At 43.9% G+C, this 24,183-nt stretch overlaps 1 protein-coding gene across 1 annotated transcript in view; it reads right to left on the bottom strand.

Annotated features, from left to right (window-relative positions):
• Window positions 1-20,850: 20,850 nt before the first annotated feature.
• tmem232 (transmembrane protein 232) overlaps window positions 20,851-24,183 on the bottom strand; it is a 65,044-nt gene continuing 61,711 nt past the window's right edge. The window contains exons 14-15 of the mRNA XM_042333954.1: window positions 22,063-22,156; window positions 20,851-21,168 (exon numbers count right to left, since the gene is read on the bottom strand). Coding sequence (XP_042189888.1) covers window positions 21,019-21,168; window positions 22,063-22,156 — 244 coding nt within the window. The 3' untranslated portion in view covers window positions 20,851-21,018. The remainder of the gene's footprint in view (window positions 21,169-22,062; window positions 22,157-24,183) is intronic.

The raw sequence follows: 24,183 nt of genomic DNA, 5'->3' as shown, positions 1-24,183 counted from the left end.
TTGTCAAGTCTTGAATTCCCTACAATTCAAGCCAACAACTAGAGATATGCCTTAACTTATTTCCAACATATCAATCCATGACACTTTTTTTAAAAAAAATGCATCTCACAAATTGTTAGTGGCTTGTACTTCATTCAACCTATATGCTAAGTAATGGTTTAAAAAAAAGTCCTTCTGTGAAGAAAAGTACTAAATGTCAAAAATGTCATTAAAAATGCACTCATCAAACTTCATGAAATCTAAAACTAATTTATCTCGTCACAGTGGCAGTGCGAAGCACATTAACTAAAGGGAATCAATTCCTAGAATGATTGATTCAGTTTATCCTAAGAGCCTTTAATTTCAGCCCATCATTCTTTGTCAGTTAGTGTTTGCTCATGAATATCTTACAGCTGGTATTAAAGTGAAAAACTCTCAGACTCAATAACACAGAAGCACAAGAGAATGCAACAGGTGAACCTAAAGTTACTCATTTTCTAAAAAAAAAACTTGTTGAATATGGATGTCAAACCACTGCTATGAAACATTTCTGCTGGAATGAATTCAATATTGTCTTCACCCTGGGAGAAGCCTGTTATAGTCAAATACAAATTCACATTCTTAACTATTAGCTCCGTATCCTTATAATTAGGGCTTCTGATTTTTGAAGGTTATTAACTTGATTTTTCAGTTTTTTTTTAGCAATTTTAGAGTGTTTATCAATTGTGGATTTTTTTGGTGGTTTTCGTTCCTGTAATGAGAAGACATTCCTGCGCACAAGGAGGAGAGGGAGAGGTGGAAAGTGAGACATGTACAGAGTGAATGAGAGAAAAACCCTAACCTCAGAGTTCAGTAACCATTTCTAATGTTTTTCCAGCAATTATTGGACAAAAACTAATTTAGTTTTCTGGGGTGTTTTATTGTTTTTTTATCGGTTAATAGCGCTGTTGCAAAATAAATAGATGTACCTATAACATAAACCAACATAAACCCGCAGAATTATTTGTTTTTCACTTTCTATATTTATTTGTGTATCAGCCTGGGTTGAGGGTTCACACCCCAGATTGGGACTTGAACTCACATGTTCCATGGTCTAAGATGACACTCCAATGCATTGTCAGAGGTGTTATGCTTTGGATGATACATTAAATCACCCTAGCCCTGTATTGCAATGTCCAGACTATGAGCTCAGAGTCCTGATGTGGACTTGAACCCACAATCTTCTGACTTGGAGATGAGAGTGCTACCCACTGAATTAGGCTGACGCACAAATACTTCCCATGACCACAACAACAACATGACATTTGTAAAGCGCCTTTCACGTCGGGAGGATGTCCCAAGGCGAAAAGCGCTTTACAAATGTGATGTTGTTATGGACCCGAGCTGGGGGTCGGGATGGGGGAGGGTGGAGGGCAAGAGGGGAAGCAGGGAGATCGAAAGCACTGTCGAAGTGGAGAGTCTTGAGATGGGTCTCGAAGGTGGCGAGGGAGGGGACAAGGTAAAGGAACTGCAGAATGGAGTTCCAGAGGATGGATACAGAATGGTGGAAGGCCTGCACCCCAATAGTGGGGCGAGCAAGGCTGGAGCCCGCTGAGCGGATGTAGCGAGCAGGATGGTAGGGGTTTAGGAGATCGCAGAGGTAGGGGGGAGCAAGACCATGGAGGGCTTTGAAAGTGACGACCAGGATCTTGAACTGTATCCTCTGTGTGATGGGAAGCCAGTGGAGTTGGGTGAGGATGGGGGTGTTAGGGTCGCGGAGCCTGGTGTGGGAGAGGACACGGGCTGTAGAGTTCTGGATGATCTGCAGCCTGTGGAGGGAGGAATTGGGGAGGCCAACAAGCAGTGAGTTTGCATAGTGTCAAGCCTCAATGTAATGAAAGCATGTATGAGGGTTTCGGTGGCCTGCAGTGTGAAACAGTGGTGGAGTCGGGCGACGTTGAGGAGGTGGGGGAAGGCAGAGCGGGTCATGGCACAGATGTGGGGTAGAAAGGATAGTTGAGGGTAAAACAAGACCCCAAGGTTCCGGACTGGCTCAGTGAGGTGGAGTGTGCACCATGGATGGTGATGCTGTCAGCGCCTGAGGTGAGGAGGCACTGACAGGAGCCAATCAGGAGAGCCTCAGTCTTGTTGACATTCAACTGAAGAAAGTTAACTCTCATCCAGGATTTGATGTTTGACAGACATTCTGTCAGGACAGCAGTGGTCCTGGAGTCAAGGCTGGAGGCAGAGAGGTACAGTTGGGTGTCATCTGCATACATGTGGAAGTTGACCTCATGTCTGTGGATGATGTCACCAAGACGGAGCATATAGATATTGAAGAGGAGGAGACCACGGACAGAGCTCTGAGGAACGCCACGCAAGACGGTCCGGGGGTTAGAGGAGAAACCGTTTGTGGAGATGAGGTGCAGTCGGTGTGAAAGGTACAATCTGAACCAATCAAGGACAGCGCCGTAGAGGTTGATGTAGGAGGAGAGGCGGTGGATGAGGATAGAGTGGTTGAAGGTGTCGAAAGCAGCGGAGAGGCCAATGAGGACAAGGAGGCAGAGGGAGCCCTGGTCGCAGATGGACAGAATGTCATTTGTCACTGTGGGCGGCAACCTGATTGGAGGGGTTCGAGCTGGGAGTGGTGGGAGAGGAAGTTGCGAAGCTGAGAAGCAATAACTTGTTTCAGGATCATGGAGAGGAAAGGGAGATTGGAGATGGGTTGGTAGTTAGGGAGTAGAGAAGGGTCCAGGGAGGGTTTTTTGAGGATAGGAGTGATGACAGTGTTTTTTAAAGGGTTGAGAACAATACCATAGGATACGAAGAGGTTTACAATGTCAGTGAGTAGAGGGGCAAAGAGGTGGAGCTGGGTGGTAAGGAGAGGGGTAGGGATGGGGTCGAGGGAGCAGGTGAGACTTCACTCCTCCAACATCTCACTACCCTTCTCCCTCATGTATGCATTCTACCAATAGTGGTAGGACAAAACTTTTAATAATAATAATCCTTGCATTTCATATAGCACCTTATACATCATCGAGATGTCTCAAAGCGCTTCACAGGATATACTGTAAAGTGAATTGACTGTATTTTGGGATGAAACACGGCAGCCAGTTTGCACACAGCAATGTTCCAGAACAGCCATGGTGTGAATAGCAATTATATTTGGGGGATTTATTGGCTAGGACACTGGGAAGAATGACCTTCTCTTTTCGAATAGTGCCATGGGATTTTAAACATCCATCTGAACAGGCAGTTGGAACCATGGTTTAACGTCTCATCCGAAGGATGGCACCGCCGACCATGCTACACCCCCCAAGCACTGTATGGACTGTCAGCATAGACCATATGATTCTAAGTCCCATTGTGGGGCTTGAACCCACAGCCTTCTGACTCAACAACAGCTACAACAAAAACAACAACAACAAAATTACATTTGTATAGCGTCTTTCACGTCGGGAGGATGTCTTAAGATGCTGAACATTCAGTGTTTCGGACCTGAGCTGGGGGTCAGGATTGGGGAGGGTGGAGGGCAGGGGGGCAAGCAGGGTGATCAAAGGCACAAAAAAGGAGGGTCTTAAGATGGGACTTGAAGGAGGCAAGGGAGGGGGCAGGGGGAGGAACTGTGGGATAGCGTTCCAGAGGATAGGGGCAGAGTGGCTGAATGGTGGGGCGGGAGAGGTGGGGGACGTGAAGCAGGCTGGAGCTCGCTGAGTGGAGGGAGCGGGCAGGATGGTAGCAGGTTAGGAGGTCACAGAGGAGTAAGGTCATGGAGGGCTTTGAAGGTGAGGACCAGGAACTTGTACTGTATCCTCTGTGTGATGGGAAGCCGTTGCAGTTGGGCACAGATGGTGGTGATAGGGTTGTGGAGTCTAGTGCGAGCACCTCTGAGGCGAGAGTGTTACTACTGAGCCGGGCTGACACATGTATATGATCTGCAGTCTTTTGGGCTTTGATAGATGAATGCCTGAATGGTACAAACTGATTTCCACTGTCTCAAAGAGTTAACTTGTTGCATCATGTGTGGCATGTTATGTTTTGTAATGTGGAAGGAGATGTTGATTAATGTGGTTGTCATTATGATATTGATTTAAGACTTAGGACAAAATTTAATAAAGCAAAGCGCATGATGAATGTTATGATTTGCAGTCATAACTTTATGTCAGGTAAATATCCAGAGTCTTTAGAGCTGCAAAAAAAAATCAAAGTGCAATGAAGAAGGGAAGGCTGCATGATTAATATGCCTAAGATTTAGTTGCAGTAACTTGGCTGGTTAAGTCAACCTTATCATTTACAAACCCCACATGATAAATAGATCAATTAACAACTTATCAGCTCTCAGTTTTCAAGCCTATGCTGTACCTCTAAAGTACTATCAATAATTAAATATTCTTTCAGCTGTAAAAGAAATTAAAAGCAACCTTATTGTTAGCAAGTATATTCTAAAGGTTATAACATACATTTTTAAAGATATCTGAAAGGTTCTGCCTCATGTTTTCACTCAATTGTTTATAAGAAAATTCTATTTTGAGATAACCATTTTCTTATGGCATCAAACTTTAAATCTGTTCAGTAAAACATGTAGCATTGATACAGACTTGATGGGCCAAATGGACCCCTTTTATGCAGAACATTTCTGTTTCTAGAGTAATTAAAGAGAAATATCTTGAACTAGTATTGTAAAGCAGCTGCCACAAATGATCAACAGATTTGCCATATTGTCCAATTTGGGTTGTGCTAAGCTCTATGCCTAAATTGGGTACATGATCAGAATCTTTAGTATCAGTAGTTCAGTATGTTTCACATATCTATCTATCTTTGCTTTTTTGATAGATGGAAGTGGCATTCTGCTTTACATACTTTCTTGGTTGGCTGGGAAATGATATTGCAGTGTATTTTACATATCTCCTTGCTTGGCTGAGTGATTGATGTCGCTGCTTAAGGCAACAGGTTTATGTTGTCATCAAAGATACAGATCCTGATCTCAGATGAACTTTGCTTCTCGTTCTGGAAGGATTTAAAATGATCTCAGAGGCATAGGGGTCAGTTTAAATTTTTCCACAAGTATTTACATTTACAACAACTTTGTCCATTGGACTGGATAGGTGATCCTGTACTGTGTACAGGGAACCAAGGGAATCCGCTGCGCGGTCACTTCCCCTCCAACTTCCACCCACCACCCACCCCTTCCCTCCCACACTCTGACTCCTACCCATCCTCCCCTACACACCTTCGTACCCGTTTCCCCACCCTCTGTCACTGAACTCATCCAATCCCTAAAACCAACCACCTGCTCCCTTGACCCCATCCCCACTCCACTCCTTATCTCCCAGCTCCACTTTCTTGCCCCACATATCACTGACATCGTCAACCTGTCCCTCTCCTCTGGCTCTGTCCCCATTCCATTAAAAACTGCCATCATCACGCCCACCCTGAAAAAACCCTCCCTTGATGCGTCGCAGCTATCAAGTTACCGTCCCATCTCCAACCTCCCCTTTCTCTCCAAGGTCTTGGAAAGAGTTGTCGCCTCCCAACTGCGCTCTTTCCTTTCCACCCATTCTCTTTTCGAACCCCTTCAGTCAGGTTTCCGTGCTGCCCACAGCACAGAAACTGCCCTGGTCAAGGTCACCAATGATATCCTGACCATCTGTGACCAGGGCTCCCTCTGTCTCCTCGTCCTCGCCCACACTCCGACTCCTACCCATCCTCCCCTACACACCTTTGTACCCGTTTCCCCACCCTCTGTCACTGAACTCATCCTATCTCTAAAACCAACCACCTGCTCCCTTGACCCCATCCCCACTCCACTCCTTATCTCCCAGCTCCATTTTCTTGCCCCACACATCACTGACATCATAAACCTGTCCCTCTCCTCTGGCTCTGTCCCCATTCCATTAAAAACTGCCATCATCACGCCCACCCTGAAAAAACCCTCCCTTGATGCGTCGCAGCTATCAAGCTACCGGCCCATCTCCAACCTCCCCTTTCTCTCCAAGGTCTTGGAAAGAGTTGTCGCCTCCCAACTGCGCTCTTTCCTTTCAAACCCATTCTCTTTTTGAACCCCTTCAGTCAGGTTTCCGTGCTGCTCATAGCACAGAAACTGCCCTGGTCAAGGTCACCAATGATATCCTGACCATCTGTGACCAGGGCTCCCTCTGTCTCCTCGTCCTCCTCGACCTATCGGCAGCATTCGATACGGTCGACCACGCTATCCTACTCCACCGCTTGTCCTCCCACCTCAACCTTCAAGGCACTGTCCTTGAATGGTTTAGGTCGTACCTTTCCCACCGTCTTCACTTCGTCTCAACGAATGGCTTCTCCTCCACCCCCCGTACTGTCTCATGTGGTGTCCCTCAGGGCTCTGTCCTCGGTCCCCTCCTCTTCACCCTCTATATGCTCCCCCTTGGTGACATCATCCGCAAACATGGGGTTAACTTCCACATGTATGCGGATGACACCCAACTCTACCTTTCCTCCTCTACTCTCAACTCCACGACCACCGATGTCCTGACAGCCTGCCTGTCCGACATCGAGTCCTGGACGAGAGACAACTTTCTTCAGCTCAACGTGCGAAAAACCGAGGCCCTCCTGATTGGCTCACGTCAGCGCCTCCGCACCTCAGGCGCTGACACCATCAGCATCCAAGGCTGCACTCTCCACCTCTCAAAGCCAGTCAGGAACCTCGGCGTTTTGTTCGACCCTGAGCTGTCCTTTCTCCCTCACATCCGCACCACAACTGGCACCGCCTTCCATCACCTCCGGAATATCGCCAGACTACGGCACTACCTCACCCCTCACGCTGCTGAAACCCTGGTTCACGCCTTTGTCACCTCAAGGCTGGACTATGGGAACTCTCTCCTCGCCGGCCTTCCCGCCACCTCCCTCCACAAGCTGCAGGTCATTCAGAACTCTGCAGCTCGTGTACTGTCCCGCACCAGGCTTCGGACCACATCACTCCCACCCTCGCTCGCCTCCACTGGCTCCCCATCCCCCAGAGGATTGATTTCAAGATCCTCATCCTCACCTACAAGGCCATTCACGGCCTTGCTCCCTCCTACCTCTCCAACCTACTATCCCCCTACCTACCTGCCCGTACCCTCCGTTCCTCTGGCTCCGGTCTGCTCCACGTCCCCCGCCCCAACCGCCCTACCATCGGTGGTCGGGCCTTCAGCCTCTCAGCCCCAGGCTCTGGAACTCCATCCCCCAGTGCCTTCGCCTTGCTTCCTCCCTTTCCTCCTTCAAGGCCGGTCTCAAAACCTTTCTCTTTGACCGTGCCTTCAGCTCCCCTCTCGACTCTCTTCCTCCTCCTCGCTCCCTCCCTTCCCTCCCCTCACCCTGACCATTTCCCCCCTCCTCTCTCCCTCCCTTCCCTCCCCTCACCCTGACCATTTCCCCCCTGCTCGGGTCATGACCCAACTGTGCAGCGCCTTGGGACGTCCTCCTGACGTGAAAGGCGCTCTATAAATGGAATCTTGTTGTTGTTGTTGTTGTTGTCCTCCTCGACCTATCGGCAGCATTCGATACGGTCGACCACGCTATCCTACTCCACCGCTTGTCCTCCCACCTCAACCTTCAAGGCACTGTCCTTGAATGGTTTAGGTCGTACCTTTCTCACCGTCTTCATTTTGTCTCGACGAATGGCTTCTCCTCCACCCCCCGCACTGTCTCATGTGGTGTCCCTCAGGGCTCTGTCCTTGGTCCCCTCCTCTTCACCCTCTATATGCTCCCCCTTGGTGACATCATCCGCAGACATGGGGTTAACTTCCACATGTATGCGGATGACACCCAACTCTACCTTTCCTCCTCTACTCTCCACCACGACCACCGATGTCCTGACAGCTGCCTGTCCGACATCGAGTCCTGGACGAGAGACAACTTTCTTCAGCTCAACGTGCGAAAAACCGAGGCCCTCCTGATTGGCTCACGTCAGCGCCTCCGCACCTCAGGCGCTGACACCATCAGCATCCAAGGCTGCACTCTCCACCTCGCAAAGCCGGTCAGGAACCTCGGCGTTTTGTTCGACCCTGAGCTGTCCTTTCTCCCTCACATCCGCACCACAACTGGCACCACCTTCCATCACCTCCGGAACATCGCCAGACTACGGCACTACCTCACCCCTCACGCGGCTGAAACCCTGGTCCACGCCTTTGTCACCTCAAGGCTGGACTATGGGAACTCTCTCCTCGCCGGCCTTCCCGCCACCTCCCTCCACAAGCTGCAGGTCATTCAGAACTCTGCAGCTCGTGTACTGTCCCGCACCAGGCTTCGGGACCACATCACTCCCACCCTCGCTCGCCTCCACTGGCTCCCCATCCCCCAGAGGATTGATTTCAAGATCCTCATCCTCACCTACAAGGCCATTCACGGCCTTGCTCCCTCCTACCTCTCCGACCTACTATCCCCCTACCTACCTGCCCGTACCCTCCGTTCCTCTGGCTCCGGTCTGCTCCACGTCCCCTGCCCCAACCGCCCTACCATCGGCGGTCGGGCCTTCAGCCTCTCAGCCCCCAGGCTCTGGAACTCCATCCCCCAGTGCCTTCGCCGCTTCCTCCCTTTCCTCTTCAAGGCCGGTCTCAAAACCTTTCTCTTTGACCGAGCCTTCAGCTCCCCTCTCGACTCTCTTCCCCCTCCTCGCTCCCTCCCTTCCCTCCCCTCACCCTGACCATTTCCCCCCTCCTCGCTCCCTCCCTTCCCTCCCCTCACCCTGACCATTTCCCCCCTGCTCGGGTCATGACCCAACTGTGCAGCGCCTTGGGACGTCCTCCTGACGTGAAAGGCGCTTTATAAATGGAATCTTGTTGTTGTTGTTGTTGTTGTGTATCCATTGTTATCCCTTGATTGATATCATGAAACATCTTCAATGTTATATTGTTAAAGCAAGCTTTGGTATTCATCAGTCTTCGTCAAGTGGATTTAACAGTACTGGACTGGAACGTTGTAAATACTTTTTGGCTCAGGCGCCTTTGAGTCAGAAGATTATGGGCTTGAGCTCCATTTCTGCACTTTGAAATCTTAACTTAAGATGACACTCCAATGCAGTGCTGGGGTGCTTTGGGGCACTGCATTATTGGAGGTGACGTCCTTCAATGGGACATTAAACCAAAGTCATCTGTCTGTTTAAGTGGAGATTAAAACATTAAACATCCCATGGCACTATTCAACAGAGAAAGGAGTTTCTCCAACTATCCTCCAGATAAAATTGATTATTCACTTCATGGCTGTTTGTTGCTGGGATGTTGGTTGTTGTGTTCACTTACAAAATACACTGTCACCACACTTTACAGTCAATTCTGTGAAGCAAGTTGAGACATTTTGACGATGAGATAAGGGGCTACACTAAATGCAAGGATTTTTATATTAATATTTTTTCTACATTGAATTTAGTTTGCCACCAATCTGCCCACTCTGCTAACCTATCAATAATAGTAATAATCCTTGCATTTGATATAACGCCTTATCACGTCTTCGAGACATCTCAAAGCGCTCCACTGAATATATTGTAAAGCGAATTGACTGTATATTTTATGGGAGAAACACAGCAGCCAATTGCGCACAGCAGTATCCCATAGCAGTCATGGATTGAAGTGACCAATTTATTATTATGATTTTAATTTGAAGGAATTATTAACCCCCATAAAGTGATCCACCAATCGACTAACAACTGGGTTCCCACTTACTGCTAGGTAAACAGAGTCGTATGGAGTAAGCAAACATTTCGCCCAACATTTCGCCCTGCCGGGAATCAAACCCAGGTCTCTCGCTTGTGAGGCGAGTGCTCAAACCACTTAGCTATAGAACTCCATAATGCTCTCCTATAACCTTCTGCCAATTCTTCCTCATAGTTTGCCAAGCCAGCAATATCCATACTTCGCTATCCAACCAATTGAATCTACATCTACAGTCTTCAGGGCAGAAAATTCCATATTCTCTCAGCCCATTGTTTGAAGAAATGTCTACTGGGTTTACTTTGAAGCAACACAGTTATAATTTTAAGATTTTGTGCCCTTATTATTGCTCCGGCCTCCTGCATGTCCCTAGCACTCTCCGTTCCACCAGTGGTGTCTACGCCTTCAGACACTACGCCCCGAAACACTGGAATACTCTTCCTCTATTACTATGCCTTACCCCTTCCTTCCCCCTTTTCAGATCGCGCCTTCCTTTTTCGACCGTGTCTACGGTCATCTCCCCCCTTCTTCCGGTGTCATGTATTTAGATTTATACTTATAAATATATAAATATTTTTTCCCGGCAGAGCGAAATGTTGGACAAGTTTCCTTATTCCATATGCCACTGTTTACCTAGCAGTAAGTAGGAACCCGGTTGTTAGTCGATTGCCGGATGTTTTTCCGCAGATAATAATCCCATCAAAATAAAAATCAAATAATAATAATTTGGTCACTCAATCCATCACTGTTGTGGGACAGTGCTGTGTGCAATTGGCTGCCACGTTTCGCTCACAAAATATACAGTTCACTTCACAGAATATTCTGTATCAAATGCAAGGATTATATTGCATGCGGGGAGCTATGTAAATGCAAGTTGTTATTGTTTGGAGGGGTATCATCTCGGGGAGAGATCATCATCTCAAATAAAAAGGTTTGTGAAAAGAATCTAGTAATGACTGCTGGTAACCCTGTAAAGAAATGGTACACAATCTTGAGCTAGAATGTATTTCCTCTGGACGCTGATTGTTGAACATAAATGTCAAGGCCATTCCTTTCACTGGTAGCGATTATGCTACTTTCGCCTTTGTTCTGATCACTTGTAGTACAAAGCTACTATGAAAAGGGTCCAGAAAACAAAGCAGAGCAGGCTTTAAGACAGCAGGTTAGTGGCCATTATCTTTATTTAGTATTACAAACAAGAGAAAATATCAGGCAGTAATCTTCCCCACCATGTTCCAGAACTTCAGCAATTTGAATGACTGCAAGAATAAACTGAGGTTTGGGAATACAACCCTCAAGGCATTGCACACAGCCAATAAAGAGACGACAATTCAGAAAAAAATTAAACACTACCAAATGATGATTCCAGTATATAAATTAAATTTGATGGAGCTTTCAGCCTTGGTTTCAACCACAAAATACAGTCTGGTAGCGATACCTTACAGCATATCCTGTGAAGAGCTTTCCGACATCTCAACAACATGATAAAGTGCTGTATCAAATGCAAGGATTATTATTTTAGTAGGGAAAAAAAACCTGATCGGTATTATTTTGATGTCCCTCTCTTCATTTTGTTTCCTGTATTTTTCTCGATGCTATAATATTAATTATCTGCATGTCTTAATTCCCAAAAGAGAAGACAAACTGAAAAATGACATGAACAATGAGGGTTTGTAAATTAGGTCCGTGATCAAAATGAAGATAATTGGAGGCTGCTGTACAAAGGAGAGTTTGGAAATGAGTTAATGAAGATGACAGACCTTGTCTCAAAGTCTCACTTACCATCAGATTCTAAAGTGTTTCTCTATGATGAAAAAAGTCACAAACTTCAAGCTCAAACTTTGGAGGCTGGATTAGAGAAGGAAGGGTGAGGGGAACATCACACACAGAACCGCAGAACAGAAACTATAGCTTTGCTTTAAAATAGCATAAACATCATTCTGTAAATAAATAAATGTGCACTGGATGCAGGTAGAGAAGATTGTCTACTGAATTTCATTTCCTCATAATGTTTATGGATTCCAGAAGTGCTGCTGGATTTGTGCAAAGGTGAAAGCCCTAATAATGAACATCACTTGAGAGGAGTTAAAGTAAAATATTGTGGATGAGTCTCATTATACTGCTCTCTAGGGCAATTGCATAGTTGATTATTGATTACATAAGTACAATCTTCAATGGTATGCTTAGAGAAGTTGCAACAATATCACCTCGCTGTAAGTTTTGAACTGAAACAGAATGAACCAAGGAAGGATGCAATGCTTTTTACTAATTTAGTTGGATTTGGTTCAAATTGAGCAAATGTGATGTACAGAATGTAAATGTGGCAGTACTCTGCAGTTAGAATTTGTTTCTCTCTGCTTTCTTCCTCTATTATGCGATCCGAATCCTTAATTTTGACCTTTACTTCAACTTGTGCACAGCAAACATCTGTGCGAGTTCTAGTACTCAACATCAAAGAAGCAATTAATCTCTTCATCTCCAAGTTGATGAAATTGCACTTAATCGAGTGGACTGTAAGGTTTCAGTGCCTGAGGAAAGATGGAGGGGTAGAATTGGCCAAGCTTCCGTGAAAGATTTGCAATTTGCTGGTTGGAACATTTTTGCCAATTTAAAAAAAAGATTCACACTATCTTAACCCTTTTAAGGTTAAAATTTGTCAGTAGCTGAAAGCCATCCAACCTGAGAACGGGCATGTATCCAGATGAAAATTCTTGTTTTTAGCTGAAGGGTTCCCGAATGTAACTGGAAAGAGTCAGGAAATAGCTTGAGGATGAAATGGAGAAACTTGAACCTGGCTATTTCAGAGTAAAAGAATGAGAATCTAACAAATTTTGGTTGTATGTCAGCATGATAAAAAGTACTACGCACAATCCAAATGCATCTAGGCTACTTCTACATTGATGGTTCTGCCTCACAGAAATAAGGTTGCTTGAAAGACTGTTCAGGGAAATGAACATGATAAAGGCCAAAGGCAGGAGTTGCCAGCAAGTCAAGATTTTAAATCCTATGTAAACTTGATCTAAGATTTCGCCCACAAATGTACAGTCAATTAACTTTACAGTCTATCCTGTTAAGCGCTTTGAGTCTTCGAGAAGACGTGAAAAGCGCTATGTCAAATGCAAAGATTATTATTATTATAAGATCTACTGAGGTCCCTCTAGTAAAAGGAATTTGTATCATAGTGGTTAGCATGCTCGCCTCACAAGCGAGATGACCTGGGTTTGATTCCTGGGCGGGACGAAACTTTAGGCAAGTTTCCTTACTCCACGAATCCTGAGTCCTGTAGCTCAGTGGTTAGAGCACTCGCCTCACAAGCAAGAGACCTGGGTTTGATTCCCGACAGGGCAAAACCTTGGGCAATCCCTCAAGAAAAAAAATAATAAATTGGTCATTTCAATCCACAACTCCTTGTGGGACACTGTTGTGCGAAATTGGCTGCCACGTTATGGCCACAAATATACAGTCAATTCACTTTACAGTATGATCTGTGAAGCACTTTGAGACGTCTAGAAGATGTGAAAAGTCCTATATCAAATGCAATGATTAGTATTATTAATATATACCTTTGTTTACATAACAGTAAGTAGGTACCCAATTGTTAGTCGATTGGTTGATCACTTTCTGGGGGGTAATAACCTCAAAAAAAAATCCATGACTGTTTGAGGGACAGTGCGGTGCACAATTGGCTGCTGCGCATTGCTCACAAAGTACAATCAATTCACTTTAGAATATATTCTATGAAACACTTTGAAACCCCTCAACAATGTGAAAAGGCGTTGTATTAAGTACAGGAATTATTATTATCATTATTATTAAATAGGACTTGAGGTGTTTCAGTTTCGTTTGTAAATTTAATGAACAATTCCGTAAAAGGCAATCTTTGTTGCATTCCTAAAAATAGTTTTAACTATAATGGAGACTATTGCTCTGTTAATATTGGCTGCTCAAACAGGAACAAATACAAATGGCAGATTCTCTACATATTAAATTTTACTTTGCAAATATCAATTATAATTCTGTTGTTTATGTTCTCGTGAATTTTCAAGGTAACATACTTTTCAGGAAAAGTATTAAAGAAATGCTGCAAGGAAAACTTAGGACAAATGTATGATAAAAGTGAAAGGCAAAGGTCATCTATTTTTCAATTGGGCAGTTTTAACTTACAATTGGGGATACATTATTATTGTACAATAGTTAGCTTGAAACTGGCATTCACATTGGTACGGTGGTAAATTTGCACACTTATTATCATTGCAGTAATATAGCAGGGAAAAAGTCCCAAACCATTCCACAACGCAACCACGATGGCTGGTATTCTTACTGTTGGGAAGTAAAAAGGCAAAAACTGTGAGAGACAAACAGAAAGCATTGAACTACAAAAGCGCCAGGAGCTCCAACCACGCAGGAGTGAGATCAACACCCAGATGTTAACGCACAGATTTAGGTGGCTGAAAGTGAAATAAAGACACCAAAATATATCAGGGAACCTCAATGGAGGCTCATAACAAGAAAAAGGATACTAAGATATCTTAAAGTAGTTTAAAAAGAGAACGTGAATAACAAGAAGGCAGTCCATAGCCCAGAACCTAAGGGGAGAAAATGAGATCTGATTTTCCTGATAATATGGAAAGAACTGCATATTTTCAAGTTTGCATCATCTGTTTCTATTTACTGTTACTAACATCAATAATTTTACATTGGAATGTACTATTTTGGACACTGAAGGAGAGTGTTGAAATGGTTTCTAATCTTCCCCTGAGCACACAATACTGACAGCAATAAGTAAAAGCTTTATATTTATTAGACCAGATTATTCCTATAGCTTAGTAGTTACAGCACTTGCCTAGCAAGCGAAAGGAGCCAGGTTCGATTTCTGGGCAGGGTGAAACATTGGACAAGTTTCCTTATCGCACACACCTCTGTTTACATAGCAGTAAGTAGGAACCTGTTTGTTAGTCAATTGGTGGGTCGCTTTTCCGGTGTAATAATCGCTTAAAAAAATATTTTCCACGACTGTTTGTGGGACAGTGCTGTGTGCAATTAGTTGCTGCGTTAGGTCCACAAAATATACAGTCAATTCACTTTACAGTATATTCTGTGAAGTGCTTTGAGACATCCCAACGGCGTGATAAGGCGCTATATCATTATGATTAAATTATAATCAAATTATGATTATTATTATTATTCACCTCCATTTTAAATGATTGCTAAAGCTGGAAGAAAGAAAATGTCCACTTTTGTTCCTTAGAGCAATCACAAAGCTCTTGTAGTGACGTTGAGCCTCAGTTCGCTAAAGATGCAAAATGCATGAGTTTTTTTTGCTGAGTGTTATCCCTGTTCTGGCTTCAGTGTGACTGTAAATTGCATAAACACTCAGTATTTCAGCTTTCTTGCAACCTACTGATAATTTGCATAAACTGGAATGTGATGATAAAATGAAAGCAAACGATCCTTTTCTCAAGGTAGTAAGGGGATTGGACCATGGATTAGATATCTGTAACCACTTACTGATACCAACCTGCTACTAGACTGTGAAAAGACTGCTGAACTCTTTACTTTTCTAGTCACACTACTCACCTTCAAATACAAATAAATCACATAAAAAAGACATTTTCTTTTGTAGTTACTGGATGACATCTCTATCCGAGGAAAACAATTGCATTAATTTAAGTGAAAGAACAGATTGTTAGTGGAAAAATGTTATTTACTAATAAATTATCATATGGTGGGGTAAAACAATGAAAACAATTTACATGTATTATAGCACCTTTCATGTAAGGAGGAATTCTCAAAGCTGACTGGCTTCCATCCGAGTTGTTGGTGGGGAAAGGTGAGCGAAAACACTGTCAAAATGCATGATAGTTAAAAACAAATTACTAAGCCAACAGTTTAGGTACATATCATAGAATCATAGATTACAGCACAGAAGGAGGCGATTTGGCCCATCGTGCCAGTGCCGACTCTTTGAAAGAGCCTCCCAATCAGTTTTTCCTTTTCAACAACAACAACAACAACAAGATTCCATTTATAAAGCGCCTTTCACGTCAGGAGGACGTCCCAAGGCGCTGCACAGTTGGGTCATGACCCGAGCAGGGGGGAAATGGTCAGGGTGAGGGGAGGGAAGGGAGGGAACGAGGAGGGGGGAAATGGTCAGGGTGAGGGGAGGGAAGGGAGGGAGCGAGGAGGGGGAAGAGAGTCGAGAGGGGAGCTGAAGGCTCGGTCAAAGAGAAAGGTTTTGAGACCGGCCTTGAAGGAGGAAAGGGAGGAAGCGGCGAAGGCACTGGGGGATGGAGTTCCAGAGCCTGGGGGCTGAGAGGCTGAAGGCCCGACCACCGATGGTAGGGCGGTTGGGGCGGGGGACGTGGAGCAGACCGGAGCCAGAGGAACGGAGGGTACGGGCAGGTAGGTAGGGGGATAGTAGGTTGGAGAGGTAGGAGGGAGCAAGGCCGTGAATGGCCTTGTAGGTGAGGATGAGGATCTTGAAATCAATCCTCTGGGGGATGGGGAGCCAGTGGAGGCGAGCGAGGGTGGGAGTGATGTGGTCCCGAAGCCTGGTGCGGGACAGTACACGAGCTGCAGAGTTCTGAATGACCTGCAGCTTGTGGAGGGAGGTGGCGGGAAGGCCGGCGAGGAGAGAGTTCCCATAGTCCAGCCTTGAGGTGACAAAGGCGTGAACCAGGGTTTCAGCAGCGTGAGGGGTGAGGTAGTGCCGTAGTCTGGCGATGTTCCGGAGGTGATGGAAGGCGGTGCCAGTTGTGGTGCGGATGTGAGGGAGAAAGGACAGCTCAGGGTCGAACAAAACGCCGAGGTTCCTGACTGGCTTTGAGAGGTGGAGAGTGCAGCCTTGGATGCTGATGGTGTCAGCGCCTGAGGTGCGGAGGCGCTGACGTGAGCCAATCAGGAGGGCCTCGGTTTTTCGCACGTTGAGCTGAAGAAAGTTGTCTCTCGTCCAGGACTCGATGTCGGACAGGCAGCTGTCAGGACATCGGTGGTCGTGGAGTTGAGAGTAGAGGAGGAAAGGTAGAGTTGGGTGTCATCCGCATACATGTGGAAGTTAACTCCATGTCTGCGGATGATGTCACCGAGGGGGAGCATATAGAGGGTGAAGAGGAGGGGACCGAGGACAGAGCCCTGAGGGACACCACATGAGACAGTGCGGGGGGTGGAGGAGAAGCCATTCGTCGAGACAAAGTGAAGACGGTGAGAAAGGTACGACCTAAACCATTCAAGGACAGTGCCTTGAAGGTTGAGGTGGGAGGACAAGCGGTGGAGTAGGATAGCGTGGTCGACCGTATCGAATGCTGCCGATAGGTCGAGGAGGACGAGGAGACAGAGGGAGCCCTGGTCACAGATGGTCAGGATATCATTGGTGACCTTGACCAGGGCAGTTTCTGTGCTATGGGCAGCACGGAAACCTGACTGAAGGGGTTCGAAAAGAGAATGGGTGGAAAGGAAAGAGCGCAGTTGGGAGGCGACAACTCTTTCCAAGACCTTGGAGAGAAAGGGGAGGTTGGAGATGGGCCGGTAGCTTGATAGCTGCGACGCATCAAGGGAGGGTTTTTTCAGGGTGGGCGTGATGATGGCAGTTTTTAATGGAATGGGGACAGAGCCAGAGGAGAGGGACAGGTTGATGATGTCAGTGATATGTGGGGCAAGAAAGTGGAGCTGGGAGATAAGGAGTGGAGTGGGGATGGGGTCAAGGGAGCAGGTGGTTGGTTTTAGGGATAGGATGAGTTCAGTGACAGAGGGTGGGGAAACGGGTACGAAGGTGTGTAGGGGAGGATGGGTAGGAGTCGGAGTGTGGGAGGGAAGGGGTGGGTGGTGGGTGGAAGTTGGAGGGGAAGTGACCGCGGAGCGGATTCCCTTGATCTTGGATTCAAGGAAATCCAGCATCTCCTCGCAGTGAAGGTTGGAGGAGATGACCTGCGCGGGGTGGCGGGGGGACGGAGGAGTCGGGTTGTGGTGGAAAACAGTAGCCTGGGGTTGTTCTTCGCCTCCAGGATTATCCTGGAGTAGAAGGACGACTTGGCCGAGGCTAGAGTGGAGCGGTAAATTTTGAGGAGGTCCAGCCAGATTTGTCGGTGGACCGTTAGGCCGTCGGTGGACCGTTTTCAGATACCTATCCAATTCCCTTTTGAAAGTTGATATTGAATCTGATTCCACCACCAGTTCAGGCAGTGCATTCCAGATCGTAACAACTCTCTATGTAAAAAAAATCTCATATCCCCTCTGGTTCTTTGCCAATTATCTTAAATATATGTGCCCTGGTTACTGGTCACTGGCCAGTGGAAACAATTTCTCCCTTTCTACTCTATCAAAACCACTCATAATTTTGAATACCTCTATTACATCGCCCCTTAACTTTCTCCGCTGTAAGGCGAACAATCCCAGCTTCTTTAGTCTCTCCACATAACTAAAGTTCCTCATCCCTGGTACCATTCTGGTAAATCTCCTCTGTACCCTCTCCAACCCCCTGATATTCTTCCTAAAGTGTGGTGCCCAGAATTGGACATAATACTCCAACGGAGGCCTAACCAGTGACGTCTAAAGGTTTAGCAGAACTTCCTTGCTTTTGTACTCTATGCCTCTATTTATAAAACCAAGGATCCCATATGCTTTTTTAACAGCTCCATCAACCTGTCCTGTCACCTTTAAAGACCTGTGTATGTGAACCCCCAGGTCTCTCTGCTCCTGAACCCCCTTTAATATGTATGTGAGGTCCTTGTGTGATTTGCCTGACGAGACCCAGAATAGCAACTACCCTTGACAGAATCATATAATGTTGCAAAAGAGAAAAGGACATTTGACCCTTCATGAATGTGCTGCTGTTTATCTCTCCATGAGCCACCTAATCTCATCTACATAGAGTTACAAAGAATGATATGGCACGGAAACATATTATTCAGCCCAATTAACCCTCGCCAGTGTTTATAAGAACATAAGAACATAAGAATTAGGAGCAGGAGTAGGCCATTCGGCACCTCGAGTCTGCCCCACCATTCAATAAGATCATGGCTGATCTTCAGACCTAACTCTAATTACCTGCCCTATCCCCAGAACCCCTAATCCCTCTGTTTTTTTAAAAATCTATCAGTCTCAGCCTTGAAGATGTTCAAGGACTGAGCATCTACAGTCTTCTGGGGTAGTGAATTCCATAAATTCACTACCCTCTGAGTGAAGAAATGTTTCCTCAACTCTGTTCTAAAAGGCTGACCCTTAATTTTAAGACTGTGATCCCTGGTTATAGATTCTCCTACCAGGGGAAACAGACCCTCAGTGTCTACTTTATCCAGCCCTTTAAGAATCTTATATGTTTCACTAAGATGTGAAGTTTATACTTCACGGGCCCCCACTCCTCCTATTTGTGTCAACTATGCCCATCTGTTCCTTTCTCCCTCATGTTTGCATCAAGTTTTCTCTTAAATATTGATCCTTTTTGCTTCAACCACAGCTTCCGACAGTGAGTTCACATTCTCATCACTCTCTGCGTGCAAAGTTGTTCCTAAAACTGCTTATTAGGTCTCCTACTAGCTGTATCATACTTTTGTCCTCCAGTTATAGACTCACCATCAAGTGGAAAAAGGCTATCAACACCTACCTTATCAAATCCTTCATAATCTATCAGGTCCCCTCTCAATGGTTTCAACTCTCGAGAGAAAAGCTGCAAGTTTCTTGTCCAATCTTTTTTAATAATATGCATTCAACCCTGGAAACATCCTATGCTGTACTGTCTCTAATGCTTGATCTTTCATGTAAGGTGGCAACCAGAACTGTATACAGTACTCCAAATGTGGTCTTATCATGGTTTTATATTAATTTAGCATTACAATTTGCAAGGCAATGGGAAAGAGCAGGGGAGTGGGGCTAATTGGATAGCTCTTTCAAAGAACCAACACAGGCACAAAGGGCCGAATGGCCTCCTTCTGTGCTATAGTATTCTATAATTCTATTTCCTTACTCTTATACTCTATTCCTCTGGCCATAGAGCCAACGACTCTCCGCGTTCTTCATGGCTTTGTCCACCTGTACTACTAATTTTAGAGTCCTGTAAATCTGGATCTCCCTCTCAGGTTCCTATGATTCAGAGTTTAGCTTTTTTATTCTTCCTACGAAAGTGAATCACTCACATTTCCCTATGGAATCTACCATTCTTCAAGCCATGCTTGTTCCTCCTGTCCTTTCATATTCCTTTTCTCAACCATCTATCTAATTGCTTTTAAGTAGAATTAATCTAACAGTGATCTGTAGCAAATAATTCCACATTTCAACCATTCTGTGTGTAGATTTTTATGAATAATAACTGATACCTAATTCTGCAAAAAGTGAATGACCAGACTGAACAACAATCTATCAGTTTTTTCTCAACTCTTAGGAAATGTCTGACAGGCAAATAATCTTCCTAGCTATTCAGAATTCCTACCAGTGCTCCCCTGCAGGTCACTTGAAGGCAAATGTAACAGAAGGCTAGATACAGCAGGCAGCAAAATGACGAGGTGCAAAACAATCAAAGGCAAGAAATCAATTTCACAGCTTTTCCTTTTGCTGCCTGCAGCCTTCAATAATTGAAGTTGGACTTTTCTCTTTCAGGATGTGGTGCAAGGAGATGGTGGCTGCAATGCTAAATGGTAAAGATTACCTGCAGCCTCAGACAAAACAGACTCCCTCTCCGTTATCAGATATTGCTGATATCAATATAGGTGATTATTTATATGACGACATTACTAATTCCAAGTGGACAAGGTAAGGTGTTTGGATCAGAAAACTCTTCTCTGCAATAAGATCGACTCATTTGAAATAAAGATGAGGTTGGGAGTCATGTCCTAATAGTCAATAATTTGCTGATCTACAATGTATTTTCTGGCATCAGCAGGAATGCTTTGCTGAACATAAAAATATTTTGAATTACCCCCCCGTATACCAGGATTGAGCTAGGGCTAGATTTCTGTTCAAATAATTTTGTACACTTAAAGAAGTGGTCAGCAGCATAGTGTGTGAGAATTAGTGTTGATTATATTGTAAAACAGTCTGTGGACGAGATAAAATTTCAACATTTATTGCCACTGAAGCCTTAATGAGCTTGCATATTGTAGTGTGTAGTGCTCCAGGCTGGTACAAAATTGTGGCACTGCACTTCTCTGTTCACTCTCACAGTCATCACTTATTGGATTTTTTAACAAGAGCACAGGCATTATTCATAGTTAAAAATTAGCATCACAGTAATAGCATCTTTGAGACTGGAACTTTTAATGAAATTTGACAGAATATTAGTGAAAAGTGGGAGAGAGGTACAGTAGTTGCATTTTTGTTCCAACAGGGCTCGTTTTCCACAAGAAATTGTCAGACACAAATTCTGTAGTTAAATCTTGCAGCAGTACAAGAGTCACAAATAATCTAGCTACATTTCATTATGAGAGGAGTTTAATGTGTCATTGATATTTTGTGAACTTTCTCCTTCTTTCCAAATCTCTTTTTGCATTTTGTCTTGTAGTTCTATCTCCCTGTTTTCTTCCTCTTCTTCCAGTTTTACCTGCAGTTCTTTCCTCCACTGTCAACAAATAAAGAACATAAGTTAAACCGTTCTGTATTAACTATGAAGGAAAGCAAAAGTAAACTTGAATTTTTCAAACTGCATTTTCAATACACATCATCACTAATGGGATTTATTTTACACTGATCACTACAAACAGCAATCCTTTTGTTATGTTTTTATAATGGAGTCCTGTAGCTCATTGGTTACAGCACTTGCCTCGCAAGCAAGAGACCTGGGTTTGATTCCCGGCAGGGCGAAATGTTGGCCAAGTTTCTTTACTCCACACGCCTCTGTTTACCTAGCAGTAAGTAGGAACCTGGTTGTTAGTTGATTGGCGGATCGCTTTTCCGGGATTATAACTCCTTCAAAAAATAATAATAATAATAAATTGGTCACTTCAATCCACGACTGTTTGTGGGATGTCTCAAAGACATAATAAGGTGCTATATCAAATGCAAGGAATATTATTATAATGAACTAAATTATGTAGCTTACTGTCTTCATTTTTATACAATTGGGAGCCAAGCTACTTCATTGCCAGCTCCATATGAATGCACCATTAGTCTCATAAATATTTATAATATGGATATAACTGCCAGCTTGCGCTGCGACTTTAATCACTATATCCTAAACAATATCTGAGTGATCTGTTACTAATTTATATACTACTTTATTTGGTATTACACCAGATTTTTTCAGTGCTGTGAGATGCTATATATTCATAAATTGTAAGGTATCTTAAAATGAATAAGGTAGCATTGCCCATTAGTACAAGTGGGTTTGCGCTGTCCATTCTCCAAAGAAGAAAATCTGAAACCAATTAAAATAATCAGATTTGTATCATTAAAAAGGGATATTAATGTAATTTTTAATTAACCTTGACTGCTGGCATAATTACTACAATTTTACCTGATCTTCCATTATTCTCCGGAGATCAAAGCTTGTGCGAACATTAAAGCTAGGGGGTGCTTGATAAATTGCTTCTGGTAACATTATTTCTTCTCTGAAATAAAACAAAATCTCTGTATTAAACATTTTCTCCTTAAGAAGCCATGTTAAACCAGGAGTTGGAGAATTAAGACAATGGTGGGTAAAAAGACACAGAATAGCAGGACACAGGTTAAGTTTCCATTGTGCTGCATTCACAACTTTGGCTGTTTCATTTGGCCTAGATATGTTTCTGTAAGGAAAGAGAAGTCAGTGAAGGAGCCAAACCTAGCACATTCACACACACACAAACACACCACACACACACAAACACACATGTACACCACAGATGGCTGATGTTGAGCTTTTGTTTTAGGATTTCATAATGACAAAATAAAAGATTTCAATACCCTTGTTCTGTAGAAAGAAAAAACATTCCTCAGGAATTACATATGTTGCATTAGTTATATAGATAAATAAGATAATGGTTCAGGTTTAACAAAGAAACGTTGTCTAATGTTATATAAGAAGTTAAAAACACTTGATCTATTATAATTACAAAGGAACCTGAAACTATTGGTCCATCTAGCTACCCTTCCAAAGACTCCAAACATTTCTTTAACATGTTTATCTTACCACTAATAAACCCAAATTATTTTATTTTTCTAGAAACTTGTCCAGTTCATTCATGCTTCTAGGTTGATACAGGTTATTTCATGTCCATTCCAATGCCATTTTCAACTTTAATCTACCAGTCTCTTTTAGATACCTCACATAACCAAGGGAATAAGTCAGTTAAAAACATCCAAACATTTCTCAAGTCAAACTTGCTCTGTTTGGAGAATGTAATGCTATGTTAGTTCTCCAAATTTCCAAACAGCAGGAACCTAAAAAGGCGATTTCACCTGTTTTGCACCCACTGGCTCATCCATTGATCAGCAAAGGATGTGCAAATCTATCTTACCAGGAAAGGCTTCTATTCTATTAATTTAAAGGCACGGATAGTGCCATGAATTTTATGAATGTGGGTGCCAATTTCCTTAGCAGTACTGACAGCTCATTTATCCTACCAATTCTTGATTCACTTGGAGGTTTATGGTAAGAGAATTGACCGGTGGCTGACTGCTAGGCAGAACATTAACTCTTAGACTGCCTGCAGATCTAAGGAAACTCCTTTCTGTCAGCCAACTAGTCTGCAGGTCTTCAGCTTATGTATACTAGGATGAACAAAACAATATTACTATTAAGTTAGATGTTGACATACTGCTGATGGATGACAGAACATATGTCTACTGCTCTACAGCATCACCTTAAGTGTAATGTTATTACCTCCCCTGCCCAATGCTTATTAAGATTCTTCTTCAACCTCCTACACTCTCAACTAATCCTTTGCTGAATGACTTCAAGCTATTCTCAGCGTCCCTTACGATATTCCCATTCATTCTAATTGTCTCCAGAATGCACTCTTTCACTGCTGAATCTCCACCTCCTCACACATTGTATCTCATACATACCCCAGGTAAACATTAAGCTTATTATTTTCAACCTTATTATTTCTTCCTGTTTGATGAAGAGTAAATTCCAATTCAAATTTATGATCTGTGCCTATTGGCATCTTACTCCAACCACCGGTTAAATTATATAAATAGGCAGTGCAATCTATTCTGAACAGGATGCAGAGCTGTACTTTATTTTCATGCTTGTGAATGTGTCATTAGCGCATATTACAATCTCATTTTCACCCCATTTAAAAGTCACGCATGACTGGTGGAAACAAATAAGTCCTAGCGCAATGTGCACTGACCTGGGAAATAAACCATTAAAAACACAACACGCATCCAAAATGCACCGCTGCATAAATTCCTGCTGTGCACAATAAGAATTTTTTTTAATGTTTAGGCAGTGATGCTACAAGCTATTCGAAACAGTGTTTAATAATCAACGCCCTACTGGGCAGCGTGTAGCACATAATGAGAAGCACTCTATTCACAACATATAATGAAAGCTTATTAACACCAAACACTCGAACATAGGACTTTACAGATCATGCCTATAAAGCATGATGATATAGGGCTGTGCACAAAACAATTGCAGTGAATCAAA

The sequence above is a fragment of the Callorhinchus milii genome, unplaced genomic scaffold (assembly GCF_018977255.1).
Source record: "Callorhinchus milii isolate IMCB2004 unplaced genomic scaffold, IMCB_Cmil_1.0 Scaffold1, whole genome shotgun sequence".
In the NCBI taxonomy this organism is placed as follows: domain Eukaryota; kingdom Metazoa; phylum Chordata; class Chondrichthyes; order Chimaeriformes; family Callorhinchidae; genus Callorhinchus; species Callorhinchus milii.
The sequence above is the reverse complement of the archived record's forward strand: the minus strand, read 5'-3'. Positions and strand labels throughout refer to the sequence as shown.